General features: G+C 32.8%; 1 protein-coding gene across 1 annotated transcript in view; it reads left to right on the forward strand.

Moving 5' to 3' along the window:
* The window catches only part of atp9a (ATPase phospholipid transporting 9A), a 54279-nt gene that overhangs the window by 17944 nt on the left and 23104 nt on the right, over window positions 1-13231 (forward strand). Inside the window, exons 13-19 of the mRNA XM_016576613.1 lie at window positions 913-1025; window positions 3174-3383; window positions 4895-5056; window positions 7383-7475; window positions 7579-7662; window positions 11837-12007; window positions 12521-12619. Of these exons, the coding sequence (XP_016432099.1) occupies window positions 913-1025; window positions 3174-3383; window positions 4895-5056; window positions 7383-7475; window positions 7579-7662; window positions 11837-12007; window positions 12521-12619 (932 nt within the window). The remainder of the gene's footprint in view (window positions 1-912; window positions 1026-3173; window positions 3384-4894; window positions 5057-7382; window positions 7476-7578; window positions 7663-11836; window positions 12008-12520; window positions 12620-13231) is intronic.

The following is a 13231-nucleotide window of genomic DNA, read 5'->3' on the forward strand; positions in this document are numbered from 1 at the left end:
GTTATGTTTTAAATTAATGTAAACAGCAGGGAAAGAATTCGGATGTGTATCATTATACTGGATCCGTGCAGTCGGATTTAAAGGGACAGCAGCCTATAAATACGTGCTGCTGAATATGTCACTAATGTTAATCAAACAACAAAACAGCTATAACAAAGATTAATCTAAATTTAATTCATACAGTGAACACTATGCAGTGTTATTTTACACTTAATTATTAAATTTCTGTGCCTGAATACTACTGTTTATATTATCTATGCTTGTAAATTGAGTATTTCTTTTTTTTTTTCTTTTTCTTTCTTTTTTTGTTACTGACTGTTCACTTGCCTTTAATCATGTTTGAACTTTCTCAGACTATAGTTTCTGCTGTGGGATGAATGTAAACGGCTGAGAAAGAAATCGGATGTGTATCAATATACTGGATCCGTGCAGTCGGATTTAAAGGGACAGCAGCCTATAAATACGTGCTGCTGAATATGTCACCAGTGTTATTTTAGTATTATGTATTTTATTTTTACATTTTCAGTTTTCTTTTTAACTTTATTTTAGGTTTTAGTCATTTTGTTTTGTGCTTTTGTCATTTTTATAAGTTTTAGTTTTTTTAAATATTTTTTGTTTATCTTTCATTTTTAAACTGGTATTTAGAAATTTTAGTATTTCAACTTAAAACTATTTTGTATACATTTCTGATTTATCTTTACGTTTAGTTTTTATTTTATATGTTTTATTATATTTGAGCTTTATTTCAAATATTGAAAGTTACGTTTAATAATTTTAGATTCAGTTAAAAACAACACTAAATGTTACTAAAATCATCTGCAAAAATGACTACCTGTAGTTATAATCATATAAGCAGATCTGTTTGTTTAGGCAAGATGGCTCAAACTCCACTAATGTTGATGCTTTTCACAGGGACTCTCACTCAGAATGAGATGGTGTTCCGACGACTCCATCTTGGAACCGTGGCGTACGGGATGGACTCCATGGATGAAGTGCAGAGTCATGTGTTCAGCGCTTACACTCAGGTATTTCCCAGGATTCCCTGCATGGAAAACTGAGCATGCTTGCATCCAATTTTTGCATCTAATTCAGTTTTTGGGCAAAGTATCACAATGCATATGTCATTTGTGCAAAGGTACAATGATACAGCATGCTCCAACCATCTTTTCTAAAATTTGTAATGAGAAGATGATGGTTTAACATTTAAAAATAAATAAGGCATCCATAAATATTATTGTAATTTTATACCTGTACTGTAAAATAAAATTATTTTTCTTAATTCTTATTATTATCCTGTGCACAATTAATTTTTTTTACTATACATGAAATATTGCAGTAGTATATATATATATATATATATATATAAGTATGTAATCTTTTATGTCAAATTAAAAATATATATATATTTTATAAGCTTTTTAAAAATTCTACATAAAACCATAGAATAAGAACAAGTAGAATAAGAAGAATAAGTTACTTATATAATAATAATAAATATTTTTTTTAGTCGTATTGATATATAATCTCAAAATGTTGGCAAAATTGTGCAGCGCTACAAAAACAAGCACAGCAAACCTAGATTTTTTTTTTTTTAAATAACATTTTAATAGAACCAGTCCTCTTAATAAAGAATAAATTTTTTTGAAAGTCTAATGGAAAACAATGAAATTGAATCCAAAAGTTGAGACCTAAATATAACTGTATTGTGCATGGCTTTAACAGCACCAAGGACATAGGTTCGATTCCCAGGGAATGTATGAACTGATAAAATGTGTAGTTTGGATAAAAGCAACTGCAAAAGGCATAAATATATCATATCAATGACGTAGATTAGATTTATCTGTTATATATGATTTTGATCATACCACCCACCTTTAATATCCAGATTTGGATGCATAACCTTCCTGTTTAGAAAAGCCTTCACAAAGCACAATTGTTGAGCTTTTGTCCAGCAAACAGAGTGAAGTCCTTGTAAAATGAGTCCCTTTCGCCTCTCACTGATATGTTTTGTCCGTTTGACACCAGAGGTCACTGAGGCAGGAAACCGGGGTTACAAGTACTCCGGCCTCTCAATAGCTTATATAGGAACTTACAAACTCTGTCATTAGCCCTCGGAAATGTGCGCTCTATAAATAGTAGCTCAGTGCTAAAGGTAATTGTTCATATATGTAACACATCTGGGAGCGTTTCTGAGTCCTTTTTCAGGATATTAGCAAGGGTCGGTTTATCAGCAATCAGAGACATGGATATTTTGATCATTTTGTCAACCTGAAGTGCTCATTTAGCTTCAAATCTGGTCATAAAGAGTCAAAATAATGAGAATGCAGTTTTATTTGTGCACTATGTATTGTCTTTACACTAAAATTGTTTTACATGTGAAGAAATGTTTTTTATACGTGTTTGAGATTCCTTATTTTGAAAAAATTGGCATCGCATGTATCCTTTGTGGAGAAAGCGATCCCAGAGTGCATTGTGGCAAGCTTAGTAGAGAGAAATTGACCTAAGATAGTGGATGAGTTGAGAGAAATCACTCTATTTACTCTACTTTTACTCAGATTTTATTCAGTAACTAAAAGTATTAGTAAAATGGTATGGCCAGTTTCCAAAGTTTTTTTTTTTAGTAATTTATGTAAGAAAAACACACACAAAAAACAGTAATATTGTGAAATATTATTACAATTTCAAATAAACTTTTTCTATGTGAATATATTTTAAGATGTATTTTATTTCTGTGATCAAAGCTGAATTTTCATCATTACTCCAGTCGTCAGCGTCACATGATCCTTCAGAAATCATTCTAATGTACTGATTTGCTGCTCAAGAAACATTTCTAATTATTATCAATGTTGAAAACAGTTGTGCTGCTTAACATTTTTGTGGAAACCATGATTCTTTGATTAATAGAAAGTTTAATAGAACAGCATTTATTTGAAATAGGTAATAGTAAATATCACTTTTGATCAATTTAATGCATCCTTGCTGAATAAAACTATTTCTTTAAAACTTTTAAACCATGGTGTAATTATAAAATGACTTAGTCTAACTTCAATAATGGTTTCAGTCACTAAGTAGGAGATTTAAGTGTTACATTTAACAAATTAGTCATAATAATTGCTTTATTGTCATTTTTGCTTAAACGTTCTAGACAGTCATGTTGAATCTGATCTCCACAGCCTCCTCAAGACCTGCAGGCCTCTCGTGCACCGGGCACCACCAAAGTGAGGAAGACCATCAGCAGTCGAGTGCACGAGGCAGTGAAGGCCATCGCACTGGTGCACAACGTGACCCCGGTATACGAGTCCAACGGTGTGACGGATCAGGCAGAAGCTGAGATGCACTATGAAGACACATGCAGGGTTTACCAGGCCTCCAGTCCGGATGAGGTACCACAGTCTTATTCATGATGATACTGGCCATTCATTCTAAAATCAATGTATATATATTTATTTATAAATAATGCTAGTTTCAGAACAAATACATATTTTAAACCAATATATTAATTTAAATAAATATATTAAATGTATTAATTTTGAAATAAAAATATTTAAATCATACATTTTTTTAATTCTTTGAAGAACAGAAAGTTCAAAAAACCTATCCTTTAAAGAATTCTGAAAAAAATGGACAGCATTTATTTGAAATAGAAATATTTTATAACATTATTAAAGTCACTTTTGATCGATTCAATGCAATTTAAATATTTTTAAATAGTTTTACATATATAAAACCTTTTTAATTACATTACTTTTTTTAATAGAATGATAATTTAAATGCTTAATACTCATAAAGCATGAGCATTTAAATTAAATAAATACATGAATATTTGGATAATTAAAAAACTTAAAATAACATTTATAAAACATGAGTAGACAAATTTCTTGTAAGAGAAAAAATTCTGTGACAATTTACTTGTTTTTTCCAATGATTTACACAGATACCAAAAATAAATATATTTAAATTTTTTTTTTTTTTTTTTTTAATAAATAAGTAAAGCAATATATTGTGAGAGGGCTGTGTGTTACCGCGTCCCAAACGACTGAAAATAATAAACCACAAAGTTAACAAAATGCTGCACTCCACTGTGCTGAGTGAGAGGCTTCTCTGCTGTCTTCACGTGCTATCGGAAACTTACTATTTCCCACTTATGAAGTCGTGATTACGAGCATGTTTCATTATTTTCTGTTAAAAATAACAGTGAACAGTGGGTTGTGAATGTTGATGCTTAGCCTAAATAATTTTATCAGGAGCATTCATGTGAGCGCTGCTGTCTTAGGCCCTCCCCAAATGCTCGCATTGGTTGAGACAAAAAAAACTCAAAATGCTTTAAAGTGGCATCACGCTTTCTACACATAGCTTGGATAAGCCTCATTTGTTGGTTTGTAACAGCGAGGGCTGTTGTTTGGGCAGCAGTCCGCCCATCTGGATACTGTGAGATGTGTTATTAGCAGCTAGTCAGGGAGGGCATATGAAATCGGGTTTTTTGATCTCTCTGTAACCCTTGGTCTGGAAGTTATTGGGCAATAACTTCTGCCTCCCAGAAAATACCCCCCTTCAGCGTCACACTAATGGATGGCATCTGGTTTGCCTTTATCTTCACATGTTCCCAGAAGAGAACACACTTATAATTGGTGGCCCATTGCATACTTGCATTTTCTGCGCCACACATCCAAAAAACAGTTGCAGGAAACAATTTGAGATGTAAAACGCAAAAGTTCTGTGTTTGATTTGGAGTTCGCATGACATGTTTAATTAATTTGCTTAGAGCGCTGAGAAGAAGCCAGACTGATTGCTTCCTGTTTGTTTATGACATTTGTTTCATGAGAACTCATAAAATGGTTTTATATATATATATAGTGATTTCTCCTTAGATCTGTCTCTCCCTCTTATGCACTAGGTGTCTCTGGTTCAGTGGACGGAGAGTGTCGGTCTGACGCTGGTCGGTAGAGATCAGTCTTCAATGCAGCTGAGGACACCTAGTGGACAAATACTGAACTTCACCATCCTGCAGATTTTCCCCTTTACCTACGAGAGCAAGCGCATGGGCATCATAGTGCGAGTGAGTGTCGCATACAGACACAGAAACACAAGTGTCCCAAACTTCATTAACTTAAAAAAAAATGACCTGTCTGACAAATAGAAGGGAACCAGAAGTCTGAGATGACATGAAAAAGTGTGTATTAAAATAGAAAAACATAAAGTAGAAGAATTTTCAGTACTACATTTATTATGACAGATGTGTTTTTTTAATTTTTAATGGCTATACTAAAAAAATGGTATAGGATTTACATTTATTTTGAATTTTCACAGAAATTGCTAGTAAATTTAACAAATAGTTACAAAGAAACGGCAAGTAACAAATTGAATCTGAATTTTAAGTAGAAAGACTAAATTAGTATTTTCTAGTAAAACATACTTCAATAATCTTTGTTTTATTTACTTTGAAAAGTCATTTTTACAGTGTAGTTGACATTTTTATTTAATTTTTTTTGTATAATTGCAGGTTGATCTCATTAATTGAGAAACTACACATTTGTACTTTTTAAAAAATCATTTGTCACACAAGAGAACAATTATTGATTAATAATGGTGGATAAATGAAAAGGTCACACTTTTACAGTAAATTTGTTAACATTTGTTTATGTATCAGGTATTATGAACTAACAGTGAAAAATACTTTTGCAGCATTTATTAAACTTGGTGCATGTTCATTTCTACATGTACTAATACGTTTAAAAAATTTCAATTTAATAACATTAGTTAAAGTGCTATGAACAAACATAAATTTTGGGTTAACATAATTTTGGGTTAAAATTTTATCATTTATTTTTATTTTAACCCAAAAGGTGAGCATAACTGAACATTTAAATTTAATTACATTAGATGAAGTGTTATGAACAAACATACATTTTGGGTTAAAATTTAATTTAGGGAGAAAAAAACAAAAATTAACATTGTCAAACCAAAATGTATTCAGACACCTTCAACATTTCTCACATAATCACAGTTTATTCACTATAGTTTAGAAAATGGTAATAAAATATGACAAGAACTCAGAGTTAAACTGTATCAGAACAAATTCATCTTGATAATATCAGATAACTTTGATAGAAAGGTATGTAATGAATTAGGTTGAATAGCTGTCAGCTGTTAAATTTAAGTACACAATTAGATAATACCAATTTAGGTCAACCAATTACCAAGCAATGCTTAATTTTGTTCAGTCTGTGGTGTAAAAAGGTCGCATTAGCAATGAAAGAAAAAACACTTAAGCAAAACATGGTCAGATCAAAGTGTGAATAATTTTTGGTCCCAAATTTGTATACATTTTACTGGTAGTCCACTGTATGAAGAACAATATGTTACAGTTTACTTTATTTTGCTATCCTCACTTACATAAATGAACTATAGGGTCCTGCACCCACTAGTAAAAAAAATATCAAACATTATATCTGGTGTCTGAATCATTTTTGGTTTGACTGTATATATTTTTTTATTTTATAAATATTTTTTTAATATTTTTAAAAATATATATATATTTATTTATTTTAGCCCAAAAGGTATTAAACTTAGGAATGTAACTTGTCCTGCAACATTTATGCTTTGTCAAAAATACAAAAAAGGTGTGCACATCGCATTAACCCAATAAGGGCTCAGGTGCAGAACAAAAATGGGGCAAATACAAGCAAAAAAAAAAAAAAGACTGCATATTGATGTAACTGCTCCAAGAAATCTTTGTACAACGTTTCGACCATTAGGTCTTCATCAGGCACATTTCGTCCGTTTTTTGTCTTTTGTCTGTTTGCTTGTATTTGCATCATTTATGCTTTGGACATCAATGACGCCTCAAATCATGTGGCTTGTTCTGGAGACGTGGTCTGTAGTCGTAATTTTAATTCCTATTTTTGCCTGGAAAATAATAAACTATAAAATCATGCCCAGAATGTTATTCCTTCAAGATGGGTTTTGCACAGGCATTTACGCCAGAAAAAGAAGATGTGAATATCTAGTTTGTGCTTTACCCTTTTAAACAATGCGATAATTGAAGATCAGCCCAAAATCTATCTGAGAAAGTTGTGACCCTGCCCTGGGCTTGATGACTAACTCTCCCCATATGAGCTCACAGCTATTGTTGTTGGCCTGGACCGAAGCCTGTATCAGTGTTTGAGGAAACCAGCAACTGAACCTGGTTTCCTCTGCAGAATCCTTTTAAAACACCTTCAAGGACGATCAAGGAAACCCAAAATGAATGCTTGGAAAAAAAACAGCACAGACTGTCCCGCTTACCTGCGAACTCTTCCTGTTTCACTTGGTGCATCTGAGTATCATTGATCTTGATATCTCATGCAGCATATAATAAAACATATTCTGCTCATGTTTGCTAGGATGAATCCACAGGAGAGATCACGTTTTACATGAAGGGTGCTGATGTGGTGATGGCCGGTATCGTTCAGTACAACGACTGGCTTGAGGAGGAGGTAATATCACGTTTTTAAAAATGATTTTGAATCGACGTCATGCTTATGCCAAGAGGTTTCGTGACTTGTATGTTGGGAATTTGTTTTCTGCTTTCTTTATCAGTGTGGGAATATGGCCAGGGAAGGCTTGAGGGTGCTAGTGGTGGCCAAAAAATCCCTAACGGAAGAACAATACCAAGATTTTGAGGTGAGTTTCCAACGCTTACTCATTAGAAAGATTGCTATGGAACAAAATCCTGGGGTGAATAATTGCTGATAGATTGGTGTATTAATATGAAGAATTTAAAGACTTGGCCCAAAAAAACATGGAAAGAAAATGATGTGGAAGAGTCATCATGCAGCAGTTATTGTGGATAACTGTGGATCATTCAAAGGTTTGGGGTCGGGCTTTTAGATGTTTTTGAAAGAACTCTCTTATGCTCACCATGGCTGCATGGATAAAAATGCGGTAAAAAAGAGAAATATTGTAAATTATGATTACAATTCAAAATGTGTGCTTTCGGTTTGAATACATTTTAGAATGTCATTTATTCCTGTGTTGCAAAGCTGAATTTTCAGCATCATTACTCCAGTCTTCAGTGTCACATGATCCTTCAGAAATCATTCTGATATGCTGATGTGCCGCTCAAAAAACATTTCTGATTATTATCAATGTTGAAAATGGTTGTGCTGCTTCATGTTTTTGTGGAAACCATCTTTCAGTTTTTTTTGATAATTTGAAAGTTGAATAGCATTTATTTGAATTAGAAATATTTTGTAACATTATAAAAGTATATTTATATATTTATAAAAGTATATTTATATAATATATACACCCTACACACACACACACACATAAAAATTATGATATAACATATATATATATACTCACTGCCATTCAAAAGTTTGGTATCAGTAAGATTTTGAATGTTTTTTGAAGAAAAATCAAAGCTGCATTTGAAACTTTAATATTGTGAAATATTATTTCAATTTAAAATAATGGTTTTAATGTACTTTAAAATGTAATTTATTTCTGCCATTTCTCCAGCCTTCAGTGTCACATGATCCATAATTCTAATATGCTAATTTATTATCAATGTTGGAAACCGTTGTGCTGCTTAGTTTTTTTAAAAATTTATTTTAACTTGTGATGCTTTTTTCAGGGTTCATTGTTGAATAACAAATGTATTAAAAATAGAAATATTTTCGAGCAATGCAAGTCTCATCACTGTTCATCAGTTTAACACATTCTTGCTGATTAAAATAATTAATTTCTATCAAAAAAAGAGGAAAAACTTTACTGTCCCTAAACTTTTGAAAGGTAGTGTATATTGTTACAAAAGATAATAAATAATTAATCAATTATACTAATAATAATAATAATAATAAATATATATATATATACACACACACACACACATCTGATTTACATGTCACCAACTGTGTGATACATTTCATAAAGCATTTCACAGACGGTTACAACTGGCTGACAGCTATTTGACTGTCAAATGACAAATAAATCGAGCTCACATCAGAATAATTCACCTTTGTAAAGCTGTCAGTCAATTAAAAATGTAATCAAATGATCTACATTCAAGGTTGACTTTCTCTGATAAAGACAGAGTGCATTATTCATTGCAATCATTTTGATCATTTTTTGTAATTAAAAACAATAAATTGACAGCCTTTATTTTTTGCATCAATGATTTGAGGAGGTGGATTTGTTTGTTTGTTTGTTTGTTTTAAAGACATAGACCAGTGGTTCTTAATGGGATAATTTACCCCAAAATGAAAATTCTGTCATCATTTAACCTCATCCAAACCTGCATGAGTTTCATTCTTCTGTTGATGTTATTGGTAACTGAACTTCCATAGTATGGGAAAAGTCATGGGCAGCATGAAACACAATACTAAATAATAACATGCAACTAACCGTGTTATGTTATTTATGAGAAAACACTTCATATGTCTTTTGTTCTCGATGGTCACAGGCCATAAATCCAGTCGAGCTGAAATCAAACTCTTACGGTGCAATTTCATATTACAGTTGCTTGGTAATATGACTATGCACAACAAATATTTGGCTAATATGTCCATGTTCCCTTGCAGCCTATGTCAGATGAATAATTTAGCATTTTTGTCCTACACAGATTAATGTGACATATTTTGTACTGCTTGTTCAGTGTGTGAAACATGGTTCCTGAGAACGGCTGGTATAGACGGTGACCTTTGGATGTTTATAACGACAATATCCAGGTGCTGATCTATATTTAGCCGGATTAAGCGGTTTCCTAGCGACCATCCATCGTCAACAGTATTTGTCAAAAAGAAATGTAACATGTTTTCCACAGGGAACACCCCCAAAATGAAAGTTACCCCGCCCACACGCACAGAGAAAGAGTTGTTTCTTCTCCCAGGCCCATGTTCCCACTCTCCGAGCTGAAGTGTGTAATTGTGTGTGAGCGGGTGGGCGGCAGTGACTCACCGAGTGTGTGAGTCACCGAGTGAGAGTGTGTTCCTGTGTGACTCGCGCACACATTGTTTGCTCTTTATCTCACTGCGATTGTGGGCCGTGCCCTCAAAACTGCGCTCTGGCTTCACTCAACAGACTGGCACGTCGGTTTGAGGGGTCAATGCAAGGGTGTGTGATTCTGACAGTGATTATTTGACTGCCGATGGAGTATCAGCGGTCTGAGCTTTCTCATTTGACGTGTCTGATAGGTTTCCTTTGGTTTCAGCAAAAAAAAACAGAGCAGTTTGGAGATCAGAGTTAGATGCATTTTAGCTAATCACCGTGATACATAGATATAGCAGATGGAAAAAACATGAGCAAATGTGATGAAAGATGTGTCATTGCATCTGTTAGATCCATAGATGTTTGTAGAATGGAAATGACTATAAAACAGGGAGGATTTTCCAAATTAGCAGGGCTTTATGACCCCAATCTTGACCCCCAAGTTGTTTAAATTGGAAATAAGTGTAGGGTACTGGTAATCTTTTTGTTTGCAAATAATAATAATAATAATAATCAGGGCTTACCGTTACTGTTTCTTTCAGTAGACCAATAAATGTTGTTAATAAATAAAAAATAATAATTAATGTTTTTTAGATTTAATGTGATCCTCTGTTTTTATGTGCTTAGCACATATGTGACCCTGGAGCACAAAACCAGTCTTAAGTAGCACGGGTATATTTGTAGCAATAGCCAAAAATACATTGTATGGGTCAAAATTATCGATTTTTCTTTTATGCCAACAGCTTTCAAATGATGTATGAATCTCAATTTCGGAAAAAAATGAACCCTTATGACTGGTTTTGTGGTCCAGGGTCACATATGTATGCTCTTTTAAAAACTGTTAAACTTACATTAAGTTTAAAACCTAATATAAAACTGAATAAGAAAGCAATTTGCTACATTTCTACAGTAATACCATATTGAAATATATTCCACATCTATTTATTTAATACACGAGTTTCACAATTTGAGTTGAATTACTGAAATAAATGAACTTTTCCACGACATTCTAATTTATTGAGATGCACCTGTATATTCACCATGCACAGTTTGCAAAAATGTGTTGGTGTAACGATTAAATTTATAATTCTGTGCCAATATGCTTTTCTGTTTTAATGCATAATAGTAGTAGTAGTAGTAATAATAATAATAATACTGATTATTATTATTATCATTATATTTGATTAATTAATTAATAACTAATTTAAACAACAACAATAATTATTATTATTATACTTAAAATTATTGTTATAATTAAATAATAACAGTTGTTGTTATTATTATTATTTTAAAATTAGCAATAATTATAGCAATAATAATTATTATTATTATTTTATTTTTATTGACATGTAGAATTAATGTATTTATTTAATGCAACAAACGTTTACCTAATTTGGCATTAAACATAGTTTAATAGTGACCCCCACAAAATGTTGTTTATTTCCTTAAAAGAGAAACTGTATACATTAAATACATATTAAATATATCCATTATATTTATATAAAGATTTCTGCACATAAAAACTTTGAAAAATAATCACATTAACTCCAAAAAAAAAACATCTGATTATTTATTTTATTTATTGACAGTCCTTATTTACTTGATGGGAAACTTGGTCTGTGTGCAGTGTTATCACCAAAATGCCAAAATGTATGAGAAATGTCAAATATTGAAGATATTCATAATTGATATAGTATTATTCCTATTCTATATTTTGTATTAAATAATTGCAAATACAGTAAATAAGAAATCCCTGCATCTTTGCCAACTTTTGCCATCTTTTATTGTACAGTCTGTCACCTGCCCTTAAACGTCATGTAAAATAAATACCATAAATGTTGTCTACCATCATTCACATGTGCCGCAGGCTCGCTACGTCCAGGCCAAGTTGAGCGTTCACGATCGTTCGCTGAAGGTCGCCACAGTGATAGAGAGTCTGGAGATGGAGATGGAGCTCTTGTGTCTTACTGGAGTCGAGGACCAGCTACAGGCTGATGTCAGACCCACTCTGGAGATACTGCGCAACGCTGGCATCAAAGTCAGTGTCAGCATGCACAAACATGCACAGACAATGAGATTTCACTGTGGGTGGAGCTACCCGGCACAATGCGCCAAAAATAGTAGCGCTTATCAAAATGTCTTGACATGCAACGTTTTTGCCAGTTGAAGCTGGTTAGGACAAAAACTCAAATTAAAATAAAAAGATGGGATTTATCGATGCATTATAACGTCATGATTGATTTGGAAAACTAAAATGTCTAAAAGACATTAGTGTTGCATTTCTACAACACTGCAAATCTGAGGCAGTACCCTTTCAAAAGGTAATAGTATGTACCTTAAAGGTACTAATGTGTACCATTTATGGGTAAATATGGTACAAACTTGTACTTTTTAGCTTTGTACCACTGATTTTTCTAAGAAGTATATAGTCTGTCACATGTAGGATTTCACTGTACGCCTCTAAAATGAGTTGTTTGTTGACGTGTTAACACGAGTGCTTAGGTCCATCAATGTCAAGCCTGACATTTAACTAAACCTGTTCTTTGTCCAGGTTTGGATGCTGACAGGGGACAAATTAGAGACTGCAACCTGCACAGCCAAAAACGCCCATCTAGTGACCCGCAATCAGGACATCCACGTGTTCAGGCCTGTAAGTCCTCTCTAGACTACATATTTCAACCATTATTTTTAAATAGGTCATATCTTATTCTTCTGTAATGATTTATTTCCCCCTGAGGTTAAGTAATAGGGTTTCTTGCACCAGAAAATATTTCCCATTTTCTCCCTGACCCGTAGAAACAGGCTCTAGATCCTTAAACAAACTCAAGGATCTCTGCAGGAAAAAATTAGCAATGCTTATTTTCGGGTTGCAAATCTTTCATTAATGTGTTGTAGTAGATATTTTTGCGGTGCCCTATTCTTTCTCGAGGCGCTTAATGTGAAAAGACTTGTATTTTTTGGATGGCCTCTTGTAAAGGGTTTGGGGTAGTGGTCGACCTATATTGTTTTTTTTGACAGCCGATGCCGATATCTTGTAAAGCAGGGTGGCCGATATAAAGCCGATATAAATGTATTTATTTTAATTAATATTTAAGAAATTTGAAATAATTTGGAAATGGATTAAAAAATACATTTGTAAAATAAACATACTTATACTTTAGATGACAAAGTATTTTCCATAAATAAATATTTAATAAAAATATAATTAAAAAGGAAGTAAACTGTAACCAACAGAGCACTCAGTATTCTGGGAAGTTTGTGT

This window comes from Sinocyclocheilus rhinocerous, unplaced genomic scaffold (genome assembly GCF_001515625.1).
Source record: "Sinocyclocheilus rhinocerous isolate Xijiao unplaced genomic scaffold, SAMN03320098_v1.1 scaffold1496, whole genome shotgun sequence".
Classification (NCBI taxonomy): Eukaryota; Metazoa; Chordata; class Actinopteri; order Cypriniformes; family Cyprinidae; genus Sinocyclocheilus; species Sinocyclocheilus rhinocerous.